The sequence below is a fragment of the Dacryopinax primogenitus genome (assembly GCF_000292625.1).
Source record: "Dacryopinax primogenitus strain DJM-731 SS1 chromosome Unknown DACRYscaffold_2, whole genome shotgun sequence".
Classification (NCBI taxonomy): Eukaryota; Fungi; Basidiomycota; class Dacrymycetes; order Dacrymycetales; family Dacrymycetaceae; genus Dacryopinax; species Dacryopinax primogenitus.
This window is the reverse complement of record NW_024467199.1, coordinates 362,447-388,723: the sequence shown is the minus strand read 5'-3', so window position 1 is coordinate 388,723 and position 26,277 is coordinate 362,447. Positions and strand designations below refer to the sequence as shown.

General features: G+C 53.3%; 10 protein-coding genes across 10 annotated transcripts; 5 read left to right on the top strand and 5 right to left on the bottom strand.

The window, feature by feature from the left end:
* Window positions 1–129: 129 nt before the first annotated feature.
* On the bottom strand, window positions 130–1,496 carry DACRYDRAFT_19845 (uncharacterized protein). Its single transcript, XM_040771682.1, has 5 exons — window positions 1,152–1,496; window positions 1,047–1,104; window positions 527–997; window positions 385–474; window positions 130–329 (listed from the first exon to the last, which is right to left on the bottom strand). Exons 1-5 carry the CDS (start codon window positions 1,427–1,429, stop codon window positions 294–296), a joined length of 933 nt encoding a protein of 310 aa, XP_040632187.1. The 5' UTR covers window positions 1,430–1,496; the 3' UTR covers window positions 130–293.
* A 574-nt stretch (window positions 1,497–2,070) lies between these two features.
* Window positions 2,071–2,574, bottom strand: DACRYDRAFT_103786 (uncharacterized protein; the record flags this gene model as incomplete). Its single annotated transcript, XM_040767816.1, has 1 exon — window positions 2,071–2,574. The coding sequence occupies one exon, from the start codon at window positions 2,572–2,574 to the stop codon at window positions 2,071–2,073; it is 504 nt and encodes a 167-aa protein (XP_040632186.1).
* An 848-nt stretch (window positions 2,575–3,422) lies between these two features.
* Window positions 3,423–7,726, top strand: DACRYDRAFT_19844 (acid protease). The gene is made up of 14 exons (XM_040771681.1): window positions 3,423–3,486; window positions 3,538–3,628; window positions 3,675–4,121; window positions 4,168–4,334; window positions 4,387–4,728; window positions 4,775–4,860; window positions 4,914–5,112; window positions 5,165–5,505; window positions 5,556–5,904; window positions 5,954–6,042; window positions 6,095–6,154; window positions 6,203–6,451; window positions 6,502–7,005; window positions 7,056–7,726. The coding sequence occupies exons 9-14, from the start codon at window positions 5,678–5,680 to the stop codon at window positions 7,583–7,585; spliced, it is 1,659 nt and encodes a 552-aa protein (XP_040632185.1). The 5' UTR covers window positions 3,423–3,486; window positions 3,538–3,628; window positions 3,675–4,121; window positions 4,168–4,334; window positions 4,387–4,728; window positions 4,775–4,860; window positions 4,914–5,112; window positions 5,165–5,505; window positions 5,556–5,677; the 3' UTR covers window positions 7,586–7,726.
* A 339-nt stretch (window positions 7,727–8,065) lies between these two features.
* DACRYDRAFT_19843 (GTP-binding nuclear protein RAN) lies at window positions 8,066–9,400 on the top strand. Its single transcript, XM_040771680.1, has 6 exons — window positions 8,066–8,218; window positions 8,350–8,387; window positions 8,441–8,477; window positions 8,531–8,790; window positions 8,846–9,073; window positions 9,129–9,400. The coding sequence occupies exons 1-6, from the start codon at window positions 8,161–8,163 to the stop codon at window positions 9,171–9,173; spliced, it is 666 nt and encodes a 221-aa protein (XP_040632184.1). The 5' UTR covers window positions 8,066–8,160; the 3' UTR covers window positions 9,174–9,400.
* Window positions 9,401–9,479: 79 nt separating this feature from the next.
* Window positions 9,480–10,544, bottom strand: DACRYDRAFT_46471 (S-adenosyl-L-methionine-dependent methyltransferase; the record flags this gene model as incomplete). Its single annotated transcript, XM_040774706.1, has 5 exons — window positions 9,480–9,557; window positions 9,612–10,144; window positions 10,193–10,371; window positions 10,419–10,456; window positions 10,509–10,544. The coding sequence occupies 5 exons, from the start codon at window positions 10,542–10,544 to the stop codon at window positions 9,480–9,482; spliced, it is 864 nt and encodes a 287-aa protein (XP_040632183.1).
* Window positions 10,545–10,749: 205 nt separating this feature from the next.
* Window positions 10,750–11,829, bottom strand: DACRYDRAFT_19841 (alpha/beta-hydrolase). The gene is made up of 3 exons (XM_040771679.1): window positions 11,777–11,829; window positions 11,394–11,729; window positions 10,750–11,338 (listed from the first exon to the last, which is right to left on the bottom strand). Exons 1-3 carry the CDS (start codon window positions 11,802–11,804, stop codon window positions 10,791–10,793), a joined length of 912 nt encoding a protein of 303 aa, XP_040632182.1. The 5' UTR covers window positions 11,805–11,829; the 3' UTR covers window positions 10,750–10,790.
* Window positions 11,830–12,929: 1,100 nt separating this feature from the next.
* DACRYDRAFT_19840 (uncharacterized protein) lies at window positions 12,930–14,945 on the top strand. The gene is made up of 6 exons (XM_040771678.1): window positions 12,930–13,191; window positions 13,247–13,386; window positions 13,438–13,562; window positions 13,609–13,687; window positions 13,736–14,486; window positions 14,549–14,945. Exons 1-5 carry the CDS (start codon window positions 12,962–12,964, stop codon window positions 14,428–14,430), a joined length of 1,269 nt encoding a protein of 422 aa, XP_040632181.1. The 5' UTR covers window positions 12,930–12,961; the 3' UTR covers window positions 14,431–14,486; window positions 14,549–14,945.
* Window positions 14,946–17,758: 2,813 nt separating this feature from the next.
* On the top strand, window positions 17,759–21,186 carry DACRYDRAFT_92666 (uncharacterized protein). The gene is made up of 4 exons (XM_040777098.1): window positions 17,759–17,931; window positions 17,982–19,560; window positions 19,615–20,275; window positions 20,326–21,186. Exons 1-4 carry the CDS (start codon window positions 17,835–17,837, stop codon window positions 20,806–20,808), a joined length of 2,820 nt encoding a protein of 939 aa, XP_040632180.1. The 5' UTR covers window positions 17,759–17,834; the 3' UTR covers window positions 20,809–21,186.
* Window positions 21,187–22,176: 990 nt separating this feature from the next.
* Window positions 22,177–24,101, bottom strand: DACRYDRAFT_19838 (t-complex protein 1 delta subunit). The gene is made up of 4 exons (XM_040771677.1): window positions 23,894–24,101; window positions 23,445–23,839; window positions 22,708–23,396; window positions 22,177–22,650 (listed from the first exon to the last, which is right to left on the bottom strand). Exons 1-4 carry the CDS (start codon window positions 24,021–24,023, stop codon window positions 22,242–22,244), a joined length of 1,623 nt encoding a protein of 540 aa, XP_040632179.1. The 5' UTR covers window positions 24,024–24,101; the 3' UTR covers window positions 22,177–22,241.
* A 423-nt stretch (window positions 24,102–24,524) lies between these two features.
* On the top strand, window positions 24,525–25,770 carry DACRYDRAFT_46014 (UFD1-domain-containing protein; the record flags this gene model as incomplete). Its single annotated transcript, XM_040774679.1, has 3 exons — window positions 24,525–24,627; window positions 24,677–25,352; window positions 25,413–25,770. The coding sequence occupies 3 exons, from the start codon at window positions 24,525–24,527 to the stop codon at window positions 25,768–25,770; spliced, it is 1,137 nt and encodes a 378-aa protein (XP_040632178.1).
* Between the last annotated feature and the right edge of the window lie 507 nt (window positions 25,771–26,277).

Sequence of the window (26,277 nt, the reverse complement as noted above, 5' to 3'; positions counted from 1 at the left end):
CTTCTTTCGGTCAACTATCTGAAATCCCGCAATCTGGGGCGGTCTTTGTTCGGCGCGGCTGCTGAGATGCGCTATCATATTTCGACAAATGCTTAGAACGAGTCCGACAGATGATCTAGCGTAGATGTGTACAACTATACAAGTCCGTAGAAAAGTATGGTAGAGCCCATGTCCCTCATCATGTGAAATGTTCTTATGACACTCCGTCCGTCCCGTTCGCTTTCCATTATCCTCTTCAGCGTTTGTGTTTCCAGCCGTCCTCCTCTTCTGTGATAGCTTATTCGGATAGCCTTTCAAATCCCACCACCGAGGATTTGGCCTATTACACCCTTTAGACAATGCATTAGCGATGCTAGGTGGGAAAAGAGAACAAAAAAGGCTCACTTGGACTTCCGACTGTGTAAGAGGGCATGCAAACCCTATCGAGGAGGAGATCGTTGGTGAGATTTGTGCGAACAAAATCTTCAGGGCAAGCTATTTGACAATCAACACCTGCGGCAGCACTCAGAAGCTACAATACACTCACAGTGATGGAGAAGTCGACATTGATGTTGCTCTGTTGTGCACCGTTGTAGCCACAGCTACTAGCGATACCGGTCAGGAGGGTCAAACTTGGGTCCGCAGTCGTCGAATAGTTCAGCGTGATAGGGAACGCCAATGTGGTTGCAGTATTGCTCCCGAACTGCACGTTGGTGAGATTTCCACCTCCCAGCTGGGGAGTGAATCCAGGGAAAAATATCTTCGCAGTTATGCTGTTGAAATCGACACCAAAGAAGTTCGGGTTGCGTACGGCGATGTTCAAGTCGAGGTTGACAGCGAAGCTAGAGGCGCTGATCTGCTGGAACGTCTGTCCGTTGGCAGGAGTAGACACGCCGTTGAACTGAACATCGGGAGGGCGGATGAACACAGCAAGACTGAGAATAACAGCGAGAAGGATGAAAATGAAGGAAAGAAGGAAACAGCCAAAGAAGCGGCAGCATGAACGTAGGCCACCTCCCTGATCATTGTGTCAGTAGAGGACTTTTCCAAATTAATGATTGACACACTCTAGTCCACTGCTTTCCTCTCCCATGCTGTCTCCATATCCTGAGCATCCCCGTATCTCTGTTGGAAATGTAAGCGAACATCTGCGGCCGTCGATATCCACTCACTTGGGTGGTGGCCCTACACTCATCCTCGCCTCAGCGAACTTCTTCTCTCGATCATAGGGAGGCCGGCTATAATCAGTATATCCTGCCTGCCCGCCTGGATTATCTGTATATGGCTGCTGGTCGTATGTTGGGAAGCGTGGCTGGTGCTCGTACGGGTTGAACTCCTGAGCGTCATTGTAGTTCGGCTGGTTTGAGGCTTGCGGCGGGTACTGCGGTTGGCCAACGTAGTTCATGTTATACCCCTGATTGGGTGCAGCGTACGGGTCGTTGTATGCCATAGTCACTGTTCAAGGAATGACAGAAGAAATAAAAATCAACGGTGAAAGCAGGTGTGGTCGTCAGTCGTATAGAGGTGGTGTGGATCAGGCGCGCAGCGCCCTTGTTGCTGTTTCGGGCAAGATGCGGTGCTCGGGAATGCACAGCTGACGTGCCCACATTAGCGCTAGCACTGGGCTTTCATGATCAGTCACCTCCGCCCGTTGAATGCAAAAACAGTATGGCCTGATCTCAAGGTTTCCCGGCGCTTACGTCAATATGGTGTTAATGGGATACTACCTTTACTTTTGAGGGCTCTCACATTAATTATTATGAACAAGGGCTCAAATGTACTATATTGCCCTGTGGGTCACTTCTCGTACAAGTCCAACACAAAAGACTCCCTCCTGCGGGTGATTTCTGCCCTAAATCCTGCTTTTGAGCATCGCTCTGCCAGCTCAACAGCAGACGACGGTAGATGCGATCCCATGGGTCTCAGGGGTTCTAGAATCGGGACTGCAAACGAAATATACCACTTTCCCTCTGACTTGGGCAACGCCTCCAACGCGGTACTGAGCCATTTCTCGTCCAATCCACTCAAAAAAGAGGCGATCCTGAATTGTCGCAACGGTGAAAGTAAGGCACTGAACACGCCGAGACCCTTTTAGCTCGGTCCATAGAACATTGGGCTGTCCCATTGCTTCTGCAAATAGGTAAAAGACCGGAGCCTCGTGAATTTGGGCAATAATGTTTCTAGTTCGTAGCCTTCCACGTGGGACCTTCGCCCGACCCGTTGTATCCTGAGTGAGACTAGTGTATTAGAAACGTAGGATAGTGCTTCGGCGAAACCAGTATCGGTATAACTGCCGAACAGGATGAACCCGACCTGCAGCTCCTCGAGTTTCGGGGTACTTCGTAGGATTGTTTTCAGTACCGCATCGCCGAAATCTACGTCGTGAAGTATCAAGGATTTGAGTTGCCCCATCTCAGGGAACTGTGCGTCGTCTGGGAGTTGACTTTTCATGGAGAGGTTGACCACAGTGATTGACTGAAGGTTGGACGCTGCTTCAGCCAGTCTTGCAAGATGAAGGTAGTTGAGTTCAAGTGTATCCCGCTCGCTCGGAATTGTTCGAAACGTGAAGCTTCGTAATCGTGTCGCCTGTGCCATGGCATGGATGACTTGATCCAGGTCTTGTTCGTTTCGCCAAATACGGACGCACAACGTTAACTGCTGAACGCGCGGGCAGGTGTTCAAGCAAGCGGTTGCGAGTTGAAAAATTTGCCCTTCTAGTTCAAGTCGCTCATATGGCGGGTCTTCAACTGAGATTGAAAGAACGGAATCGGTATATCGCTGAGGGGGAGTGCCTTGTTTTTGTGGATTTCCAGTAGAAGTGTTCCATGATTGAACCACCAGAGGCAAGGCAACCACTGCCCATAGTCTGGATACAAGGGCATAGAGGATGAGTTGCTGTTGAGCCTCCGCACGAGTAAGGTGCACTGAATGCCAGGGGCGACCTCATGCACTGATTTGGATCGTAGAAAAATATCTTCTAATATCTCAGGAGGCAAGGGTTTATGAACGGGGTTTGCCGCAGGTTTTCGCCGGGAAAGGGAGGGCAAATGTGGCAGAAGTGCATTAGTCAAGAAAGCCATTCAAGTTGATGGAATTACAGCGATCTCCAAGATGACACAGAGCGTCGCTTCAAATTAGGTTTCTTGAACATAAGCCAACGGGACGAGCTGCGGTGTGTTGGGATACAGTTGCAGTAAGAGTCATGCCTTGATCTCTCATGATGGTGACACATAACAAGTGCTGTGCCTGCAAGTGGCTGTTCCCCGAAGCGCCTGTTCAACAGTCACGAACCAGTCAGGGCCTTGAGGCGGCGGCCACGGGTGTCTATATATCATGACTGCTTGCTCTTCTTTGTCCTGTACATACCGATCATGGCCGATACTCTCGCCGTCGATGAATCCCACGATATTCTCATGGACTCACCAGGAAAGCGAAAACGCGACCCGGACGCTGCAGAGTCCGACAACGGCGACAACGTTGGTGAATTGGACGAAGAGATGACATGTGGTAGGTCTCTTCATGTGTACCCACGATATGGTATTGATTACGGGTACGAAGGTGTATGCATGGATATACTTGAGAATCCGTACTCCATTATACCCTGTCTGCATTCGGTTGACTACGAGTGTCTGGAGGAATGGTGGAAGAGGTATTTCTCCCTTTACTACGCTTGCCCTGCGCTAACACAATGCTAGTCACGATACCTGTCCAGTGTGCGCTTCCCCAGCCAAGTTTGCGAAACGTTCGTTCCAGCTGCGCGCTATCCTAGAGAAGTACCTCGCCACACGCCCAAATAAGCGTCGTGAACTTGATCCGGATGCCGTCCCCCCGTCACAGGGAGCCACGCCAGCTGAGCTTCGACCGCGAGGCCGAAATGGTGATATAATGGATGACTTTGAGGACGACGAAGAGGCAGAGGAGGAAGAGGGGGAGCTTGACAACCCCGATGTGGGCCGGCTTGTGTGGCCTTGTTTCTGCTGCGAACCCGGGAATAACTTTGGTCACGTCTGCCCTGATCCCATTCCCGAGCCAACTCAAGAGGAGAAAGACGAAGCTCAGGAGCTGAGGGGGCCAACAGCCACAGTTCCACCGGAAAGGGGACAATACATAGTGTTGATTTTGGAGGCACTCGCAAGGGGAAAGTATGTATCGCCCGCCGCACAGACAAACGATGCTGAATGATCTCAGACCCGGTGCAGACGCACACGCAGAATGCATCACCTGTCATCGGTATATTCCAAAGTATCGTCAGCCCGAGAAAGACCAATGTGCAAAGTGTGGGAAATGGTCATGTCGGCAGTACGATCCTCAAGGTTGCCCGGGAGGAATATTTGCGGACCTTGAGCCGCGAGACAGTACGTGCTGTCCTTTTCTCTTGCATGAATGTCCCTGAGTGTGTCCATGCAGATTGCGATTTTCCGCAAGCAGGCTTCTTGGCATGGTGGAGCATCGGTAATTGTTGGCGCAATATGCCGAATCGACCCATGTCCATGAACCAGTACGAGCTCCAGGTCCTGGAAGGTCATGCTACGACGGCTGCCCTTACTGCGCCGATACTTTTTTCCACGATATGCAAAGCAAAGCTGGACTCCATATTGACCGATGCAGAATCGTCCGAGCAGGCAAAAGTAGTCGCCAAACGTTGCTGGGGCGAAAAGGCTCATTTCTGTAACATATGCAGAAATGACATTTTGAGGGACGAGCTTCTGGGGTGGTGGATGAAGGAACGACCGTCTGCAAACCTGGATGGTAGGCTCAACAATTTCATAACCATTCTCATCTGAATATTCTTCAGCTGCAATCATGGCAAGACCTGATTGTTGGTACGGGATCGAATGTCGAACACAGGGTCACAATCACGCTCATGCTGGGAAGCTGAATGTCTGTGTTATTCATCATGTTCCCTCCAATAATGAGCTCATTTGTTTACCCAGCACATATGCGAGAACTCTCGCCCCCCGCAAGCGAATATTCCGGCTGTACCTGCCCCTCCGATACCTGCCGGCGCGGACAACAACGCTTTGCAGGCGCCACCTCACGTGCCATGAGGAAGGAATCCGCGCGTCGTGCCATGACAGGGTCTCACGAGCGTCTATTCTCGGAAGGTTGGTTGATGGAACGCAAATTAAAGCTGTACTGTATGATATCTGGATGTGCGAATAACACTGATAATTTTTACCCTAAGATGTCGTTCCAGCTCAATCTCTTATGTTGCGGTGCATGTCGTCCACAAGCGCAGGGTGGGATGTGCGGAAAAGGTGTTTTTCGTCCAGGGTCCAGTCCCTATGCTTGGCATCGCTGAATCTGGGGTTTCCTGCGGCGGAATTCCGGAGGCAATGACTTGCTTGATGGGGGTTGCTTGATGGGGGTTGCCTCGCACGTTGCTCAGTGGGTCACGAACACTGAGGACCGCCTTGTTATCTCGTACTTCCTGTGCTCAGCCTTACTTTCTCTTTCAGTCACGATCGGATGGGATCCACCCTGATTCGGAAATGAGGCGCTGCACCCTGAGCAACCGTGCCCTGAGTCTGAGCCTTTCTCACCGACTAGGCGGAATTTCTTCTGACAACCTGTAGGCCGCGTTGAGCGGGGCCACACATGAGGCGCTCCCACTACTCCACTGCTAAATACTACTTAAGAGGCGTCGTGCACTTGCTGAACCATACTCCCAAGTTTATTGACCACCACCCCATGCAAGATGGTTTCTTCTCTTCTCACTGCTGTCGCGTGTACGCTTGCCTTTCTCGGCGACACCCAGGCGGTCTTATTGCCGGTGACCGCACAATTTAAGCGCGGACCAAAGCCCGAGCGTCGCAGAAGCACCCAAACGGGCATCTTGACTCTTGGCGACCAGCATGATATCAGTTACGTCTCGGACCTTACTATTGGAGGGGAGACTTTTGTCGTGTCTCTCGATACTGGAAGGTATGAACACTTGCATCGCTCAACGCAGTGGCCTAATCTTCCTCGACAGTTCCGATTTGAACATTGAAGGGAATGTCCCCGGAGCAAATGATCAAAATGTACAAATCCCCGTCAGGTTTGCGGTCGGCGAGCTTGATGGTGGGTACATCCTTTATTCTCGATTTGAACAACATGCTCACAATTCGATCAGGCGTGATGTCATTTGTTGATGTTGAATTCGGAGGCTATTTGGTAAAAGATCAAATATTCAGTGAGTAGCCTCCAAGCCTCGGGTCAATCGTGCTGATAGTGGGCATAGATCACGTCCCTACCCAACAGAGCAGTGCTGATGACGGCCTTCTCGGACTGGGACCGTCTTACGCCTCTATCAACTGGAATACCGCCCAGCCCTACATCAAGGCTGGTCAACTACCTCACAATGCTGGCGATTCCCTCTTGGACCGTATTTTCCAGGCGTCCTCCAACACCGCCAATTGTATCGCTATCTATATGTCGCGAAACGAGGATCCCAGCTCGAGTAACGTTGGACAGGGAGTCTTTACCATCTGTGCGTGCAGTCCAAACAGCAGCAGGACGTATCGGCTGACGATGCGGTAGCTGAGGTTCTCACCCAATACAAGCAAGTTATGAACATACCTGTTCTTCCCGTCGTCCAATCGTCAAACATGTTGGAACAGCATTTCTCAGTTGTTCTTGATAGTGCAATTGGCAACAATGGCCAGGCTATATCCCTTCCCAAGTCATCCGTACCAGGTGTACCCGCAGGCAAGATGGTCACAATCTTCGATACGGGCTATACATTCCCTCAAGTTCCTGCTGCGATTGCGACTGCCATCTATGGCGGTGTTTCTGGTGCCAAACAGCAAACCTTGAGTGACGGAGGTGTCTGGTGGACGTTGCCATGCACCACGGAGGTCAACGCCGCGTTTGTCTTCGCCGGAAAAACATATCCGATTCACCCGCTCGACCTCAATTTCCAAGGCAATATCGTTTTCTCAGATCTTCCGCAAGGCACATGCGTCGGTGCTTTCCAGGCTATTACGAATGATGCCGCCCAAGCCCTCGACGGACAGGCGGATATGATTTTGGGCATGGCGTTCCGTACGTATAATAAATGTATGGTACATCTTCTTCGCTTACGAGCCTCACAGTTCGTAACGTCTACAGCTTGTTTAACTACGGCGACTGGATCGACTCCAATATGGACCAGCAATACGAGCCGTACGTGCAGCTGCTGAGCATCACCGATCCCACCACTGCGGCCAACGAGTTCCATCAAGTGCGGAGTGGTAGCTCTGCTTCTGGCGGTCTTGCTCAGGCCTCGCTCGACTTGTCCACCACTCCGGCTTCGTCACAGACAGTTAACAGCACCCTGGACTGGATCAAGTCGCATCTGTATATCGTCATCCCCGCAGCTGTCGGTGCTGTGATTCTCGTCGTTCTCTTGATCATTGGATGCTGCATCTGCTGTCGTCGCAGAAATGCCAAATCGAAGTATCAAAACCTCTCGGCACCCGCACCAGGCCATGGCCCTAGCCCGAACCCTGGACACTCCGCATATGCCTCGCCATATTCAGAAAAACGCTTCGATATGGGCTACACCTACGCGGCGAAGACCCCTGCACCAGCTTACGACGATCCTTACTCTAATCGAGGACTGCTCGAGAAGGGAGACGCTTAGTGGAGGATTGTGACGATTTCTCTTTTCCCTATTGGGCTTCGATATGAGGAGCATTTTCAAGGACTGTCCGGACGATTATCTCATAACAGTACACAACACCAACGACTGCTCAGTGCCTTTCATAGTTTGAGTGCGTAATTGACCACTTTCAAGCAAGTGAGATGTACAGTTTAAAGCAATCGTTCCGCAGAGGCTGTGCCTCCACTTCAACCAAACGTCTCTCGGCAATCGCCGAAATCGATGAGTCCCAGTGTGTTGCACCTAAACATCTATCCGCGGGAGTCCTGCCGTCATGCTTGACATCGATTATTGAGTCAGACTGAGTAGAGCTGGCGGTTTTACACATGAGCGCTGCTGATGAATACACAAAGGGGAACACACGCGACGACGTGCCTCCCCAAAAAATTGCCTCCGACGGGTTGTAGAAAAATTCCGTTGGCGCCGCACCAAGATCTCCCACTGGTCGTCCTTGAAGAGCGTGTATCGTACGCTCTTGCTCGTCAACCACCACCTGTCTCCTCTTTTACGACTTTCATCTCTCAATTTCTCTTTTCTCATTACGAGCGCTATACACCATGGCTACTGAAGCTGCTGCTGCTCCCCCTCAGATCCCCACCTTCAAGCTCGTTCTCGGTACGTAACCTGCAGTTTCGTCGCGTGCAACTTCCGCTGACCGATCTATTTCCTTCTTCATTCATTGGTCCATGCGTCGTTTTTCCACCTGTGTGTATGTGCTGTTCCATGATTCAATTATGTCTGCATAGTCGGCGATGGTGGTACCGGCAAGACGACCTTCGTCAAGGTATGCGCATTTAACCACGGCTTCGCGAGGCGCCTATTGATGACTCAAAACAGCGTCACTTGACTGGCGAGTTCGAGAAGAAGTACATTGGTTTGTGTTGATGAGATCGAATATTGCGAATGGTGCCGCTTACCGGATTTTAGCAACCCTCGGTGTTGAAGTTCACCCACTTCAATTTACCACCTCCTTCGGTACGATCTGCTTCAATGTTTGGGATACCGCTGGTCAGGAGAAGTTCGGTGGTCTCCGAGATGGGTATTACATCCAGGGCCAGTGCGGTATCATCATGTTCGACGTCACGTCTCGCATCACCTACAAGAACGTGCCCAATTGGTACCGTGATTTGGAGCGTGTGTGCGAGAAGATCCCCATTGTTCTTTGTGGGAATAAAGTGGACGTTAAGGTGCGTTTGCCGTTTGAAATTTCCTTATTTCTTGCTGATCCCATGTCACTTGCAGGAACGGAAGGTGAAGACCGGTGCTGTGACCTTCCACCGAAAGAAGAACATTCAATACTTCGAGATCTCGGCGAAATCAAACTACAACTTCGAGAAGCCGTTCCTTTGGCTTGCTCGCAAGCTGGTTGGCAACCCCGCCCTTGAGTTCGTTGCTGCTCCGGCTCTGGCTCCTCCTGAAGTCCAGGTCGACCAGCAGCTGATGGCTCAATACGAGGAGCAGCTCAAGAGTGTAAGTGCTATCCGTCCTCACGAATGGAGATCCCTGTTCACGCTTTGTTCTATAGGCTGCTGCTCAACCCCTCCCAGAGGATGACGACGATATCATCTAGACGTGTCTCCGCGGCTGTTCCTACCCTGCTTCCTTATCCCTGTATCCCCTCTTCTTACTCAGTTTATCACTCTCAACACCATCTCCCTCATCCCCCTCAATGATCGCCCAACATCGTCGTTCTTATGCTTCGTCGTGTGGCCGTATCATGTTACATGCGTTGCAATTAGTAGTGTTTATAGTGCCGGAGTAGCCAGGATGTCTTCCCAAGAATTAAACGACTATCGAGGCTGGTATAGCAATATGTGCGGGTACAGTGTACAGAACCATTATGCTAAACAGGGAGATATGGTAAATATGAACCCATCTAGAAAGCAAACTTGCGTCGGCGGCCAGTGTACTTGGAGTCTCTTGGTACTTCTGCCTTGCCCCGCTGGCGATACAGCTACAGATGGGAGGGTTAGACCAAACGAATACCGTCCGCATATGCATGACTCACCTCTTTCTTCCGCAAGATCCACTCCTTATCATGAACACCCTTCTTGTCCGTTTTCCTTCTGCCCCTCTTCTCCAACCCCCTCCTTCGCTCATAAGCGATCGCCTTCTCGCCCTCCCCTTGTAGCCCCATGGGCAACTCAACCTTCGCTTTCTTTCCCTCTGCAGCAACCGGAGAGCCAGCAAACAAGCACAAGAAGTACTTCTTCGCTTTCGTACTGTTCGGGTAATCCACCACCAGCCCGCCCTCGAACCCACACCGCATCGCAATGCTGGTGATCATCGTCACCTGGTCATCACTCTGCGGGTAGAACTGGAGTACAGCACGTGCACCACGAACGAGGCTCGCATATAGAGTGGAAAAGAACTGCTGCAGACGCTTGGGTGGGGAGTGGAAGGACACGTCGGCGTTGCAGAGCCATTGGATGACGGAGATGGAGATGGCGCCGTCGAACGTGCCTGGGCGAAAACCGAAGCCCTGTCCAATATCTTGCAGAAAGAGGTCGCCCTCTACCTCTCTCTCGAGCGCTACTTCTGCTCATCGAGTTAATGCGTTCTCATTCCACTGATAATAGCTGGACAGACCAAGCATGCTAGGGGCAATATCCACCCCGACCCAGTTATACCCCTCTTCGTCGAGTATCTCCCCACTCAACCCGCTGCCGCATCCGATATCGAGTAGGAACGCTGGCTCATCCGGGGGAAGAGCAAGCAGCTCCAGAGCACGAAGTGTCATGGCAGATTGGATGGATTGGATACGCGAGCTATGCAATGACTTAGATATGTTTGAGAGAAGATCGACAAAGTTTACTTCTCGGTGTATTTCCGTGCTTCGGCATCGCCGTAATACTACAAAAGAATCAGCAGGCTATCCCATGGTTTTCCATTCATGGTCACGCACTATCTCAGGCGGCGCTATGTGTTCTGGTCTTGACATCTTTTTGTTTGGAAGATATACAGGTCTGGCAGGATGAGTGAAATAGCGCCCAAAAATTCGTCTGGTCCCGCACTTTCAATGTCGCCTCAGGGTTTTGCTATGTGGGTTCGGTGCTATGCACATACTGACCACGCCATCGGGCAGATACAATTTCCAACCTCTGTAAATGCTTTCTCTTATTCAACTTCATTGTTAAATCGCCAAAGTATACGAGCACATCGCTACAATCTAGCTCTTACTTTCTTCTCAAAGAAACTTCCCGAGCCATTCCACCGCCTGCTCAAACGGCTTCCGTCCCTCCGCATCCTCTGGGTCAACCCCCAAATCAAACCCATGATCTCCCTCCGTAGTGATCAACAGATGCTCGTTCCCTCCTTCCTTCAGCGCATTCACCAGCTGGGTAGACACCTCATACGGGACCATCTTATCACTCGTCCCGTGGATAATCACAATCCTACTCCATGGTTTGAGCTGTTTCTTCGCATCGTAGGGCGCTGGCTCTTCCCCAGGAGGGAGGATATACTCGACCGCGTTCCCTTCCTGGGAGAGGTAGAATGCTGCGCGTGTACGGCCACGAGGGGTGAAGGTTGCGAAGTCCACATCGCCCGGGGAATTGGAGATCACCGGCCCGGACGGGTCTAGGTAACCTTTCACATCCTCCCAAGCGATCGGTGCGGGGAATTGTACTTTCTGGGACATGCCGGGCAGGGTGAGGTCACACCCCGGATAGACGGCGTACATAGCCAGTGGGGGTTTTGCGAGCTGATGTGCAGCGAGGAGTGCAATAAGGCCGCCTGGGACATGATCGATCAATAAAAAGTTCGAACCAAGCACATGAATAACACGAACCAGCACTGCTCCCTGCGACGACTAATTTCAACGCATCCACGCCCTCCAGATTCCTCGCTCTCACCCATGCAATCGCATCCTTCGCGTCTTCCAGCTGATCCGGCACCCTAACCTGTGGTGCTAGCCTATAGTCTGCACTGACGAACGCCCACCCTGCATCGAGTGCGGTCGCGACCTGCACACGGGAGATGTCACCTCGGGACCCGTCGACCCATGAACCGGGGTGGAACCATATGATGACGGGAAATCCAGCTGCTGGCTTTGGGTGTGCCGAAGAAGGTAGGTAGAGCGAGAGGCGGATTGGCACCCCAGACGCAGTCTTGTAGACAAAGTCACCTACAGATCGTGTCAGTGGTCATTGCGGACTGAGGCGGATCACTAACGAGGAGGGTTGGGCGGTGTCCACGGCATGCTGGCTGTCAAGGCTGAGGAGAACACCACACTGGATCATTGTTGAAGACGACACCAATATTGTCGGATATATGTTATTTCTTCGCGGAGTTGTCGCAGCCGCCTGGTGATCAAGGGCACGGGTAAAACCTTGGATAAACCTTCACCCTGGGTTGATCATGGAGTATGCCAAAGGTTTCACGTCTATCTCCATGTACAGACCGCATTCATGTGACCTGTACCATGGGAATAGAGAAATATTAATATCGTGACAAACGATGTATCGTTGAGAGTACTCGATTAGGCAGAGGAAGAGATCAGAGATTGGAGATCAGCATCCGCCGATGTACGGACCCAAAACAAGCTTCCAACATTCTAATGCATCACTATCTGCAAACTCAAAACTTCTTTTTAAACAGCTCGTTGTTCAACATCGGCGATGTTCCCCGTCATCACATCAGAACTGGTCATGCATGAATAGTCAGCAAAGGCTGTCGTAATCTGGTGCCCATCTGGTACACATCTGCAAGGTTCATCAGCACATGCTGGGCGGCTCCTACCATCGTGGATGCCATCGATCATCACAACACTTCATGCTTCTCTTCTTCAATGAAAATGCTTGGCGAAGTGGCAAATGAGAAGGAATATGCAGCGGAATTCCAACATCCTTATCTCTGGGGTATAGGAGGCTCGGTAGACGCCTTCCTTGGTCGTCCGGCGCCCGGCTCTTATCTGTACTAGGATCGCCCAGCTTCTCCATGACGTCGATCCTCGATGCTTGCTCCTACTGTTTAATCACGGTTCGATCCTTGCCTTTTAATCAGCCAAGAATAAGGCTTCGGCAATCTCCGAGTATCTGTTTGATCATCCCTGTGCTCACCAATCGTCGCAATAGTGAGTGAGACCTAAGGGTCCTCCACCTTTGCACATGAAAGGAAAACCTGTACGCCCTACAACCTCCGGCCATACAACCGGGATGCCGGCTGGCGGCATGTCGCAATCATCGCCGCGAATGTAATTACTAGGGGCGATTCGCGTCTGCCATAGCCCACTCCCCGCCATGGGCTCATCGTCGCGCCATTGTACAAAAGGGGTGTTTCCTGGAAGAGACCACCGAGCGCTCGCTTTCCTCCCACCAGTCCTCTCCTTCAGGCGGCCACCCGGGGGTGCGCTACAATATGCGCACCGAGCTCATTTTCCACGGCACTGGCGCCTCTTCTTGCCTTCCTAATATCTCTTGTCTCACCCTACCCCCTGAGGAATACGATGATGACGAAGAAGGGAGGTGCGAGGCCTGCCATCAGGGAGCGAACCCGTGGGACCATGCGGAGCCGAAGGAGGCGCTGAAGAACAGAAGACGGAATACTGGCGCTGTACTTCGTGTTACGCAGGACGATGGGTCGCAGGTGTGCGTTCTTGGCTCTCCTCTGTTTCTCTGTTGGTGGTTAACAGAAGCCTTCCAGGACCATTGTCATAGATGCTGGAAAGTCATTCGTCGCTGCGGCATTAGAATGGTTCCCGAAGCATGGTTTGCGGAAGATAGATGCTGTTGTACTTTCCCACGCTCATGCTGATGCGATGAACGGCTTAGACGACCTGCGATGTTAGTCCTCTTTGCACCGTAGAAAATAACCCCACTCAGTATTATTACAAGGCTGGACATTGGATGGAACCATGCAAGATCATGTCGATATCTACCTTTCCCAGAAGACGTTCGATGAAGTCGAGCGAACATTTCCGTATCTCGTGAACAAGGGCATGGCGACTGGTGGGGGTTCTGTAAGTTCTTATCTTGCAGAAAGAGGCGATGTACTGACTTGAGAAGGTGCCGGAATTCCAGTGGAATATTATTTCCGAGTTCGTAGAGTTCGACGTTCAAGGTGTGAACATCACGCCGCTCCCAGGTACCACATTATGCTGCTGTTCCAGGTCCCAGCTAACCAACCGTTCAGTTCATCACGGCCGGTACTTCAGCCCTGTCATAGAAAACCCATTCCCGATGACTCCACCCCTTTCACCCCCTTTATCCCGGAGTTCCAGTACTCAAACGTTCCCATTTCCGTCCCAAGCTCTCTCATCTTCCCCGACGCCGCCTGTCGTGTTCACCTCCGGCTACTTTCCCCGTTCTCGACCACCGTCACCTGTGATACCCCAACCCTATATCGCATTCGCCTTCCTGCTCCCCAACATCCTATACATATCCGACGTTTCCCTTATTCCCCCATCTCTATTCAGCCACCTGGCGTCTCTTCCAGAGGAGACAAAGCCACGTGTGAGCGTACTCGACTGCCTCAGACCGGAGAACCACACGAGCCATTTCGGGATTACCGAGGCTGTACGGGCTGCCCACGAACTTGGAACGGAGAAGAACTACCTGACTGGGTTCATGTGCGGCGGCCAAGGCAAATGGATCAGTCACAGGGGATGGTTGAGGGTGTGCGAGCGCGTGTCGGACGAGAAAGAGCTGGAGGACTTTACGGAGTGGACAGGCAGCGAAGGCGAGAGAAGACGGTGCGAGAGAGCGATCGAGATGGGAAGAAAGGGCATCGAGGAAGGAAAGGAAAGAGCATGGATCCGACCGGCATTTGATGGGATGAGAGTCGTGATTGATGAACACGGCAGGGTCTCTGACGGGACGTACGACTAGACTGGGGGGGAGCAACAAAATGAAGGAAATTTGTAGCATTATATTTTTTAGAATACCTGCATGCGATCATTAGAAAGTTGTAGTTTGGCTGGCTGAGCCAGAGCTCCCGACAACATACCCGGGGAATCAAAGAGACCTAGAAACGGGCCTTCATCGTTCAGACCGTCTGAGCTGCATTCGACTTTCGATTTAGACCAAGCACCAATAGTGGTCGAACCCGAGCCTCTGTGGGCGCAGGTCCGGAGGAATAGCGGATTTTCCTCAACCTCCACCCGTTTCCCTCACCGAAAGTCGGGCCAGGGCCCGGAATCCGTAGAGGACCGAGGCTAGCCATCAGAGCCGACCCTGTCTTTGGTGGCTGCGACCTGTTGAGCCTAGAACACGGCTTTGGAAAGCAATGGGTTGCAGCACCGGACTTGTTGCACCTGGACCCGGCGAACCATGTTGCCCCATCGACTTCGTCTCTGGAAGTAACGTCATCAGCATCCCCAAAGAAACAGCAACGAACGACGGAGCTATAGGGTGCGTCAATTTCGCCCCTGAGGTGTTCGCAGCGTGCGAACATTATAAGAAATAAGCCTGTCGTACGGAGGCAATCGATAATTGATAGACCGGCGGTGGAGGCCTCAGGGCGGCGTGCCGACGTGGCTGGCCAATGATGGAGCGCGGCGGGCTCGGAACACGTGGAACGACGAAGATGGGAAGTGTTGGTTGGGTTTGGAACTTTGGCCTGATTGGGAATAGACTTTCGTGGGAGAGGTAGGCAAGGAGTGTGGTCACACGCTCGTGCTGCCGATAAAGATGCAGAGAACTATCGTGGAGGGCGACGGATTTCTTTGATTGCAAATAGAGGTACGTTGTGAACCGGACTGGCAGCTCGATTCTGTCGGGGAGATGATGCCCGACCGCCGACAACGTCAAGCTGCAGAAGATGGATGCCGACCGGAAGGCTCGAATCAAGGGAGACTGCCGACCCAGGCCCTGGTCAACATCAGAATCCCGCCGGAATGAGACCCACAGACCCATCCGAGCTAGTACATACAGAACATTCTCAGAAACAGATTCAAGAACAGGCCAGGGCGTCATGAGACCTTGTCTCCCCCAGCGCCCGCGTGCCGCGGCCGGGCAAGAAGGCTCCGAGGGAAGGAGGGGACCTGGCAAGCCAATCCGTGCGTGGGTCCCGTGCTGTAAGTCAAAATGAAACAAAGTGCGCGATTTTCGCCCCTGAGGCTCCTCAGCTCCCGTGTTTCGACCACTGAAAGACTGAGAGAGAAACTGAATAGGAGCGCCGGTGCGGGGAGATGAATTGCTCCCGATAGGCTTGCCGCGAATCCGGGGACGGGCGCACCGGACCAGACCCGTGGCCCTGGCCTTGAGCTTGAGGGGGATTCAGTTTACCTCATCCTGGTGATGGGGAGCGTAATTGGCTGTGGGTGACAGGATAGAATCGATGCGAAGACAGGCGGCGGCGTGGAGGGGCGGCCCGCCCTCGTACCAGCGATTCTATCACATCACACGTCGGGAATGAATGCGAATAGAACTGACATGTGCTGTTGTCGGGGTCGGAACACGTTGTCGCGCGTCGGACCGCATGACCTGGAGAAAGTTTATCTGAGATCCGGGTTGATTAAGCGGGAAAAGACCCCAGAGTCGTGCGTATGAGGCTTGGTTCATTGGTTGTTAGGCTGGGGTTGGGGCGGGGATGCGGGGTGCGAATGCGAACGACCAGACCCATAGTGGCGGAACAACTGAAGGTACCGCGAGTCTCCGGAAGAGAGGACGGACGAAGTCCTTCACAAGGTAGAGAATGCCTCCAGAAGAGATAAGTCAGAAGGACTATGGACTCAGTAACTCTCTTCTGAATCAACATTCCTGGCAAGCTCGAGATCTGAGTCTTGAACCTAAATAGAGAGAGGTGGGCGGAATGCCGAACTAGGAAGGGGCGGCGGCGTTCAGCGAAGGTTTGGGCGAGGATTTGTTGGCTGGTAGGTTTTGAGGGATTGAGGCGTTTCGGGCCAGCATATGAGGGGTTATGAGGGACTCGATTCTGAATATTTAGGGACGCCAATCTGATGTGATGCGCTGTTCTTAGGTTAATAAATAAAGCTCATATTCTGAGGTGTTCTTCCAAACACGCAACCCCGAATAGAGCAGCCCTCCCGCAACATGCGCAACGCAATATACTTGCATTTGCCATTTAAGCATCGGCGCTCGGGGAGATGTTGCGGCAGCACTGTTCGAAAAAGGCAGGTGTGGGTCGTTTGAAGAAGTGGAAGAGAAGTACGGGAGGTCCGCCGGATGCCTGATTCTGCCCCGAGGTGGGGAGTTCGGGCTCGCAGGTTCGCAGAAGGGACAGCGAGTTACGTCCTCTTGTGTACAGCTCACTCAGGGCAACGAGGTCTTACGTCAACCCTCTCTTTGGGCAAGTACCTGAGGTCGGAGGGGGGATATTCTGAGAGGGTATGCTATCTCGGTGTCGGCGATGTGCGAGATCTGGCAGGTCAAGGGCAGGATAGTGGACGGTTATATTGGGAGTACATGTTCGACGGTAGAACGTTATAAATTTGATTGCTGCTTGTCGGCCTTTGTTTGGTCTTCATCGGCGTTGTCGGTGTTTGCAGGGTGAGATCCGGGCGAGCGGTCGCTTACGCAGGAGTTGGAGTTGGAGCTTATCATCAGATGCCAGCGCTGTCCTGCTCCAACTCATGTTCTCATATCCACACTTTCAGCCCTCCCAGTGCTCATAGTCTCAGATCCAGTTCTTCAGTCTCAGATCCAGTATTTATGTAGCTAGCAACTAGATAGAGTGGGGTCGAGTGTGCTTGATCAGCTGAGCAGCGTGTGCTTGGCGTCTTACGCCCTGTAAAATGGTTGACGACGACCGACCAGTTCTAGGTTCAAGTTCTAGGTTCTAGGTTCCAGGATACTAAGGCAGGTTTCTAGGCAGGGAGCAGCCAAGTCGAGCTCGTCTGTAACTATAAGGAGCACGCGTACAGTTTCCCCGCGTCCGAGAGAGGAGAGGCTGCCTCCACCTGGACTGGAAAAGGGTCAGCACCCGGGGCTGGTCTCATGCTGTCCCTGCGGGGTCTGGAGGGAATGGGTCTGGGTGTCTCGGCCTGCCTTTCCGGGGTCCTGGAAGGGGAGACTAATAATAATGTGTGGTGTAGAGTGGTGCTTGTATGTCTGAGTTGTGAAAGCATGCTGGCAGGGACCCAAAGTGAGGCGAGTACATAATAACCGCCCTCTCCTGCGCGGGATGCCTCCACTTCCCTCATCCTCCCCCCCCCTTCCGTCCGTCGAGAACGCTTCACCTCTCTGGTTTGAAGTAATCCACCACGTCGAATCGATCATTCATTACAGCAGTACTTATTGTACGCTCTCAACAACGTATTACGAATACAACGATGTGCGCTCCTGGGGATCCTGCAACAAAGTACGAATGCCGGTTGTGTGGGAGCAACTACTCACGCTTAGAGTACCTCAAGCGACACGAGAGGAAACGTGTGTCTATTCCTCTCATGTACTTACACTACTTACACGCATATATGCAGACCAGGACATCCGCCCCTTCAAATGTCCCAAATGTGCAAAGGAGTTTGCGCGGTCTGACGTACTCCTTCGTCATCGACGTAGGCAGCATCCGGACGACCCCACTCTGCCCCCCGTGCAGACACACAACACTAGCGGCACGGGGACCCCCCCTGTTCCATCCCCTACTTCTCCCACCGCTCCACGCAGGAGAAGGCGTGCGACGACGAATGGCTCTTCTTCCTCCAACTCGCGGGTGTCACCGCCTCTCCCCCCGCTAGGAGTGAACACCCAGGTTCAACCAGTGACCTCCCAGTCGAGCGGAGTCACGGCTAGTTCAGGTCCGACTCTAAGTCCCGACCTCCCAAGTCCACTCGAAGGCATCCTGCACTCAAACTCCTTTCCTCTCGTCCCCCCCTTTCAGCTCTCTTCGCCCGCAGCTGCAATAGCATCAGGCAGCATTTCCCCCGAAGTACTGCAGCATATATGGCCCGAAGCGTTCAGCGCTAATGGCCTACGATACGGTACTGGCGCCAGTGGAGAGTATGAGCAAGATGAGTATGGTTTCCGCACGACGACGAATGCGAATCGCTATGTCAGTTCAGCGCAGAGTTGGGCAGATGCAGCGGGCTTTGGTCAGGGTGCGGGGAACGCCATCGCTGCGGCGGCAGCGATGGGATCTGCACAAAGTACGAGTTCGCACTCGCCAGGATCGACCAATCTATTTCCTTCTCCATCTTTGCTCTCCGATCCAGCGCTCGCCACCAGCCCTCCGACAAGCGTAAGCATCTCCCCTCCGCCAGGTACGTCGCCCAATGATGGTGCGGGTGTGCCGCTGGAAGCTGTCCTTTCGGGAGGATACGAAGATGTATGCATGTCGGATGTCGAGCTCTCTGCTGGTGAGGCGAGCGACCACGATCCCCTTGCCGGAACCGGGGAGCTCCCATTACAGCATCAGCAGGAACAAATCGCTCAAGCTCAAGCTGCCGTCAATGCGCAAGCCGCAGCCGCCCACTCCGCCCCTTCACCAGATACGCAGCAAGCAGCCGTTGCTGCATATCTCCAGGGCACCTCTTCCAGAGACCGCGACGCCTTCCTAGCAGAGCAGACAATGCTCAAGATCGACGGGTCGCGCATGGAGCTCATTCGCGGCGTATGCAACCGGGACCCGACAGACAGGTTCTATGTTCCACCAGGATTCTTTGCCTACTGCTACCAAGTGCCTCGGTGGAAATTGCCTCGACTGAGCATCCTCTGCTCCCTTGCTAGCAGGAGCTTGAACGGGATGCTTGTCCACCTTCCTTTCGTGCACGAGCCTACGTTCCGCCTTGCCTCCCTTCCTGGTCCTCTCGCGTTCGCTATATGCTCCGTCGGCGGTGTGGGAGGTGTGATGTCCGTCCGACCACACAAGCCAGACTTCAACGAAGTCGCTTCCTGGGGCCAGGAGATCATGCCCCAGGTGAGGATTGAGAAAGCGGATATGTTGGTGCGGAACTTCCACAAGCAGAAGAGGGGGATGACTAGGCTCGAGATGCTCGCCGTCGTGCAGGCGTTGATGCTGTACAACGCGCCTAGCTTGATGAGCGGGGATGATTGTGATCGGTCAGTCCAGCTTTTTGCTTGAAGTCGAACCGAGTACTGATGCGCGTTGTGTAGGTTGGTAGGCCACTTGTTCCTCGGCACGATTGTCACCATCGCCCGCCAAGCAGGGCTCTTCGTCGCCACCGCCGAGCATGCATCAAATGCTGCCTACTCGTGTGAACACATCACATGGCTTCTCGAGCCGGGGAACGATGCCGCCCTCGAGCGGAAATGGAAAGACTGGATCCTCTCTGAGACTTATCGGCGCGCAGCATTCCTGGTGTATATCCTCGATACGCTGTCTTCACTCGAGAGCTCGATCCCGGCTATCGTACACCCTAATCATGTGGCGCATATCCCGCTGCCTGCGCCTGACCTCCTCTGGCAGGCGCAGAGCGCGCGTGAGTGGGGCGTAGGGATGACAGTGCACCATTCAGCCCAGGGCGTCTCCCTAGATCAAGCGATGAAAGACGTTCTCCGGCCGGTAGCGTCCCACTCCCCTCTGGGCGACGAAAGTGCAGGCACGAGCGCAGCGGACGACGCCAAGTTCACGGAGATGGGACCATTCGCGAGGATAATCGTCATACTTACGCTTGTAAGGGGGTTGATGACTCTCGGGGAAGGAGAGAAGGCGGGTGGGCCGGTGACGAAGCGCTGGGCTTTGGAGGGTATGACCAGTGGGAAATGGTGGAATGAGCCTGAGGTGCTGGAGGCGTACCAGTCGGCGTTGCAGAGAGTGAGCTTCACTATTATCAAGTGGAGAAAGACGCTGATTGCTTGGAATAGTGGAAAAAACGCTGGTCAGCAGATAGGCTCTGCCCACATCCTTTCACGACGGCGACCGCGAGGTATTCGGACCTTCCGGAAGGGTTGGACTTGGACGAGCCTCTCCCATCGCCGCTCGACCCCAGGCCTGCTCCGCCTCATCGTTCATCCTCCAACAGCACTGCTACACCGACTACTCCCGGCGGGGGGGCAACAGGCACAACGTTGAGCAACCTGAGCTCTAACCAGAGCCCGCAATACGCGCTTGTCAACCACGCTTCGCCCTACTACTGGTTCGCCCAAATGCTTATAAGCATCATCCGCGCGCATATTGCTGCACAGGACCCTGCAAGTGTAGGCGCGAACGTGGACGACGAGCAAGATGATCAGGCTACTGCGGGGATGAGGAACGATGACCAGGCTGTGCCAAATCGGTTTGTGGGCACAGACCTTAGAAGGATGCTTTTCGTCGCGAGGGAATATGGGATGCAACATGCGCCTTGAGCCCGGCCTGAGAGGCCTTGACAACCCAGCGAGAAAGTGTACGAGTGTAATTTGGCGCTGGTGAGCTTTGGGCTCTGCGTCACCGGAGGCGACTACGCGTTGCCTGCCTCTTTGATATCAGAGGGGAAGTGCTGCCCTGTGTGCGCACGAGCTGCTCTTAGGAGCTGGCGCCCCGTTCCCCTCCTCCTCCCTTGTTCTCGATCGATCGATTTTCATCTCTTTTCCTCGGTGGTTGACGTGTTTGACCCGAAGAAGAAAGTAAAGCGAAGTGAAGGACGCGTTGTTACGGCATTGGGCGGAGATGTCCCTCATTGGGACGGGGTAGCAGACTTACAAATTGGCCTTTGGCATCCGGCATTTGGCCGATGAGAGATATGTACGGACAGGAAGGACGTAGTTGTATGACTTTGTGTATGGAATACAAAGAGAGAGAAATGTGACCGGGTGATGTGCGACTTGCGAGATTGTCGAAGCCCCCTGTATGATCTATGATCTCTTCCTTCTCACCACAAAACTTGAAGGCTTGGTGATCTGACATGCAACATTGGCAGGGACAGTTCCTAACTCGATGCGACCGTAGGAACGGCGTGGATTATCTTGCTTGAGTGTCTCTAAGAGCACACAACCCTGCCTCTCCACTTTCGCGTTGCAAAACCGACCAGACCCAACCGTACGCGACAAAACGGCAAGGGTTCCGCGCAAGATTCTGGCTAAATTGCAGTTATCTGGATCAGAGCGAACCTGTTCACCATTAGGAGGCGTCACAAGGGCACCACCTAACAAAACGTGACTTGTCTCACGGAGAGTCTGGGGTAGTGTGCCTCCACCTGCGGGGTAATAATGTTGGGGTTGACAGTGCTACATAGTTTCCTGATCTGTTGATTTCTATTCTCCGCGTGGCTCGGTCTGAGACTTCTGACCGATGAGGTCAGCTTCACGCCAGAACATGCTACACGCTCAAGATATGATCTGGTTTTTTCCCCCTGCAATTCACTACCAGCCGACATGATAATTTGACCAATGCATTGCAGTCGGACTGGATGCAGTATAAGGGTCGGGAACCGAGGGGTAGGGTTACGGTCAAAGAAGCTTAAACGGACAAACGGAAACACTTGGTTCCGTGAAGCTACTCCACCTGCCTTTTCGGGCTTCATTAATTTCGGAGAGCTTCTGAATGGGTGGAAAATTGTGAACAGAGCCAGGGGATACCACGTGGTCTTTCTGTCAGGCCCCCAGGTGCGGGGGTTGGTCTCGGTTGGAACTGTGTGGGGCAGACGCTCCGCTGATCCACAGGAGGCTGAGGTGGCAACGATCTCCAGGATATTCTACCCCGCAAGTAGCCCCAAACACAACAACTCTATATCAAGACCCAATCGCATATTAAATGACTTGCTCTGCGTAACCGCACTACAGCTCTGCCAGTGATCATATGATCACCGTGTAAGATGGAAGTCGTCCACCTTTAATAGCAACGCTGCCGTTTCCGTTGACAGCTCGATCGCACTCGTCGATACCAACAACGGCTGCACAACGTCCTCTTCTAGGATGTTGCTGATCAGTCCCTTTCTCACGTTGATCCCTGCGTTAACCTCTCCGAGAGCATGCCTGTTTCGGAGCTCCGTGACGATCGCAATCGGATTCAGACCCGCGTTCTCCGCCAGTGTCGTGGGAATGACCTCGAGTGCTTCGGCGTATGCCGTGAAGCAATAGGCTTCCATGCCTTTGAGGGTCTGTGCATATTGGGCGAGCTGTCGTGAGACGTGGATCTCAGGTGCGCCTCCACCCGCGATCAGAGCGCGCTTCTTGACCAGGCAACGCACCACGCAGAGTGCATCGTGTAGTCTACAGCAAATAGAACCGCTCAGCAGAGGACTTTGGGAAAGAAAATCTGGGACATACGACCGCTCGCTCTCCTCCAGTACAACGTTGTTCGCACCCATGCAGAGAACGGAGACCGTCTTCCCACCTCCCTTGATCCCGGTAATCTTGATAACCTTGGCACCGGCGTGTTCGTTTTCTTCCACAAGATCCGCAGTGCCCAACTTGTCCTCCGTGAACTGCTCCACATCTGCCACAGGCTTGCATCCCAGGCTCTTGGCGAGCCACTCAACCTCGTCCCGCTCCACATCCTTCACTACCATGATCTTGAGCTTGGCCAAGAAATGCAGGGACATGTCCGTCACTGCATCACGCAAGATCGACTTCTGGATGAGGAGAACGTTGCACCCCGCTTTCTTGATCTTCTTGCAAAGATTGAGTATGTACTGCCGCTCCTCCTTGAGGATACGGTCCATCTGACGGTAATCATTCACCACAATCTGGTTGTCCATGTCCGGTTTGGGTGAAGATAGCTGGAACTGAATCAAACCAATCTTTGCCTTCTCCATGCGTGTGGGTCCGGACTGTGAAGTGATCGCATTCTGGTTCAGGACGACACCTTCTACGAGCTCGGTGTCCTCAATGGTGCCGCCAACCTTCTTGACGATCCGAATATCACGGAGATCAACGTTGGACGAGGTGGGGGTGATGAGGCGGGTGACGGCGGAGACGGCGATAGGAGAAAGGATGGAGGAGTATTGTGAAACAATCTAACCACGTGTTAAAGTCTTTTGAGTCGGAGATGTCAAAGTACGCACTTTAGAATTCAGAGAAGTCGCCGCCGCTCGGAGAAGAGAATTTCGGTCTTTCATATCCACCGGTGTCGAGATCTCCGTTAGGTACTCGACCGCCTTTTGGCTCGCCCGCAAGAAGCTCTCCGCAATGATCGTTGGGTGGATGCCCTTCTCGAGCAGTTTTTCCGCAGCGTTGAGGAACGATCCACACAGCACGACCACGGATGTCGTCCCGTCGCCAGCCTCAATATCTTGTGCGTGTGAGAGGTCGACGAGCATCTTTGCCGCGGGATGGAGTACAGCTAGGTGTGAGAGGATGGTGGCTCCGTCGTTCGTGACGATGACTTCGCCCCCTGAGGTTTGGATCATCTTGTCCATGCCCTTTGGTCCAAGCGACGTCCGTACAGCATCGCCGATGGCTATCAAACTTACATCAGCAATCATATTGACTAGCATATTGTGTAAGAACATACCTTTGGCTGCAGTCATGTTACTGAGCCTAACCTCCATCGGCTTGCTCTTGTCCCTGAAACTTGAGTTCGCCCCGCCAACACGAGCAGGCAACTTGGCCGCTGGTGAAGGACCTGGTACAGCAGTAGCCATCTTTTAAGAGTACGTCACAAATGAGAGAGGTAAGAACAGAAACGAGAGACTCCGCGGTACTGAGCTCCTCAGACGCCTTGCTCGCGGAGGACGCGTTACTTTTCGCGGAATTGGTTCCGCTTATGACTAAACGGAGGCAACCCCAAATAAGGAAAGCAGCCATGACGCGTCGTTTGTGCTGAAGTCGCTACACATTCCACGGGAGGCGGCCACTTATTCTGGCCTTTGCTCATCTACTCATCGTCTCTTGCTTCTCTACCATCATCTGTGTATAATACCAATCAACTAGTAGATAATCATGGTAAGTCTAACTTCTACCATACATCATAATGCTTACACATCCTCCAGAACTATAACAACGGATTCGACTCGGACGAAGACGACCACGCACCGCCGCCAAATCCCGGCACTTTCCAAGGCGGATTTCCCAGTGTTCTAGCCCAGCTGGCAGGGATGAACGGAGGGCTGATGCCTATGCCGCCCTGGGCTGCGGGGGGGAGCATGCCCCGACCCCCTGCTCGGGCGTTCGACGAGTACTTTAGGGCTTACTCGGTTGCGATGCTGAACCAGAAGGAGCGGGCTAACGTGAGCTACGGAGGGAAGAGTGAGTGATCACCTTATGCACCTGAAGAACATGATTGATAAGGAAACAGTCATCATGCCCCCCTCGGCGCTGGCAAGCCTCACAAGACTGGATATCGAAGCTCCCTGGATGTTCCAGCTCCGGAATCCCTCCAACTCGGCCGCGACCACCCACTCCGGCGTACTCGAGTTTATCGCCGACGAAGGCTGTGTCTACCTTCCCTACTGGATGATGAAGACTCTCCGGCTAGCCGAGGGGGACGCGATTCGTATTACGGGTGCAGTGCTACCCAAAGGCACGTTAGTGAAGCTCCAAGCGCAGACAGTCGACTTTCTCGACGTCTCCGAGCCCAAAGCCGTGCTCGAACAGTCCTTCCGCAACTACTCCGCACTAACGATGGGGGACATCATCGAGATTGCCTATAACGGGCTGACGTTCGAGCTGCTGGTGATGGAAGTCCAGCCCCTAGGGCAAGCGATAAACATCATCGATGTCGATCTGAGCGTAGAGTTCGCTCCGCCGAAGGGCTACGTCGAGCCCGAGCGTCCGGCGCCCAAGCCGGTGCCTACGATGGCCAGCAAGCTGGGGATCGATACTGGCAAGCAGGAGACTGTGGCTGAGGCAGCGGGGTTCGAGGCGTTCAAGGGTGTGGGGCAGGCGCTGAATGGAAGGCGGACGAAGGGGAAGGGAAAGTCCGGACGGAAGATTCAGGAAGTAGACGAATTCAGCAGGATCATCCGAACTGAGTACGTCCTCTATCTCGCAACCAACTTATGCTCATGCTCATTATGCCTTTTTAAAAATAGCAAACCGAAGCTCATGACGTCAGATACCGTGGACGCGGAACGCAAAGTCCCAGCAGCGCTCAACCTCCCCTTTGGAAAACTCTTCTTCGGCTTCCCGGTCACTCCCCTGCGCCCAGTGGCTGAGAGCACACAAACTGCGCCTGCGGCGGCAGAGCAGGAGCAGACGTTCCAGGGTCAGGGGCAGACGTTGAGCGGCCGGAGGCCGAGAGGTGATCGGCCCCCCCTTGCCCCTGCTGGGACTGCGGCCGCGGGTGCGGGTGGGGCGGGGCAGGGAGAGAAGAAGCCGGAAGAAGGCGAGAAGTGGAAGGGGAAAGGGAGGAGCTTGACGGGAAAGAGGGAAGTGATCGAGCTTGATTGAACCTTGTTCGTTGTTCGTTGTCTTGCGTTCCTGAGCCTGAGCCTGGGACATGGACGTGCACTGTGATCGAACGGGAGGTGGGGGATGAGGGGTTATAGAGTGTAAGATAACTGTCATGCATATGCATATACAGACTCGTTTGCATCGGACGGTTCGTGTCTGTTTGTCCACCACAGCTAGCGACGGACAGTCTGTGTACGTTGAACTATAGCTACAAGCTGATCTATCGACATGCGCAAGAAAAGAGCAGGGAATCAACTGGAACTGGAACTGGAACTGGAGTAGGAATTGGGAATTGGGAATCGGGAATTTAAACTGAACGTGAGAATGGAAAACGGAGACGGAGATAGAGACAGGAGATATGGACAGTGTTCTAGGAGTACCAGTGTCCAGTAATGCAAGGGGGTATGAAATGCCGTGTATCTCGCAAGATAATAAACGAAGTCCTTGAGTATTCAACAGCCCGGGCCGCCTAGCTCGAGGAGGGGGCGGGGCGGGGGGNGGGGG

Excerpts from the sequence above, each read along its gene's own strand:
- DACRYDRAFT_19840 (XM_040771678.1), top strand. The coding sequence starts at position 12,962 with ATGCGCACCGAGCTCATTTTCCACGGCACTGGCGCCTCTTCTTGCCTT. Across the intron at positions 13,192-13,246 it reads CAGGACGATGGGTCGCAGGT|GACCATTGTCATAGATGCTG; the intron begins GTGCGTTCTTGG and ends GAAGCCTTCCAG. Across the intron at positions 13,387-13,437 it reads CGGCTTAGACGACCTGCGAT|GCTGGACATTGGATGGAACC; the intron begins GTTAGTCCTCTT and ends TATTATTACAAG.
- DACRYDRAFT_19838 (XM_040771677.1), bottom strand. The coding sequence starts at position 24,023 with ATGGCTACTGCTGTACCAGGTCCTTCACCAGCGGCCAAGTTGCCTGCT. Across the intron at positions 23,840-23,893 it reads TAACATGACTGCAGCCAAAG|CCATCGGCGATGCTGTACGG; the intron begins GTATGTTCTTAC and ends TAAGTTTGATAG. Across the intron at positions 23,397-23,444 it reads CGACTTCTCTGAATTCTAAA|ATTGTTTCACAATACTCCTC; the intron begins GTGCGTACTTTG and ends ACACGTGGTTAG.
- DACRYDRAFT_19843 (XM_040771680.1), top strand. The coding sequence starts at position 8,161 with ATGGCTACTGAAGCTGCTGCTGCTCCCCCTCAGATCCCCACCTTCAAG. Across the intron at positions 8,219-8,349 it reads CACCTTCAAGCTCGTTCTCG|TCGGCGATGGTGGTACCGGC; the intron begins GTACGTAACCTG and ends ATGTCTGCATAG. Across the intron at positions 8,791-8,845 it reads GGAATAAAGTGGACGTTAAG|GAACGGAAGGTGAAGACCGG; the intron begins GTGCGTTTGCCG and ends TGTCACTTGCAG.
- DACRYDRAFT_19841 (XM_040771679.1), bottom strand. The coding sequence starts at position 11,804 with ATGCCGTGGACACCGCCCAACCCTCCTC. Across the intron at positions 11,730-11,776 it reads GACACCGCCCAACCCTCCTC|GTGACTTTGTCTACAAGACT; the intron begins GTTAGTGATCCG and ends CACGATCTGTAG. Across the intron at positions 11,339-11,393 it reads CGTCGCAGGGAGCAGTGCTG|GCGGCCTTATTGCACTCCTC; the intron begins GTTCGTGTTATT and ends ATCATGTCCCAG.
- DACRYDRAFT_19845 (XM_040771682.1), bottom strand. The coding sequence starts at position 1,429 with ATGGCATACAACGACCCGTACGCTGCACCCAATCAGGGGTATAACATG. Across the intron at positions 1,105-1,151 it reads AGTGTAGGGCCACCACCCAA|AGATACGGGGATGCTCAGGA; the intron begins GTGAGTGGATAT and ends CATTTCCAACAG. Across the intron at positions 998-1,046 it reads GAGGAAAGCAGTGGACTAGA|GGAGGTGGCCTACGTTCATG; the intron begins GTGTGTCAATCA and ends CACAATGATCAG.
- DACRYDRAFT_92666 (XM_040777098.1), top strand. The coding sequence starts at position 17,835 with ATGTGCGCTCCTGGGGATCCTGCAACAAAGTACGAATGCCGGTTGTGT. Across the intron at positions 19,561-19,614 it reads AGCGGGGATGATTGTGATCG|GTTGGTAGGCCACTTGTTCC; the intron begins GTCAGTCCAGCT and ends CGCGTTGTGTAG. Across the intron at positions 20,276-20,325 it reads ACCAGTCGGCGTTGCAGAGA|TGGAAAAAACGCTGGTCAGC; the intron begins GTGAGCTTCACT and ends TGCTTGGAATAG.
- DACRYDRAFT_19844 (XM_040771681.1), top strand. The coding sequence starts at position 5,678 with ATGGTTTCTTCTCTTCTCACTGCTGTCGCGTGTACGCTTGCCTTTCTC. Across the intron at positions 5,905-5,953 it reads GTGTCTCTCGATACTGGAAG|TTCCGATTTGAACATTGAAG; the intron begins GTATGAACACTT and ends CTTCCTCGACAG. Across the intron at positions 6,155-6,202 it reads GGTAAAAGATCAAATATTCA|ATCACGTCCCTACCCAACAG; the intron begins GTGAGTAGCCTC and ends TAGTGGGCATAG.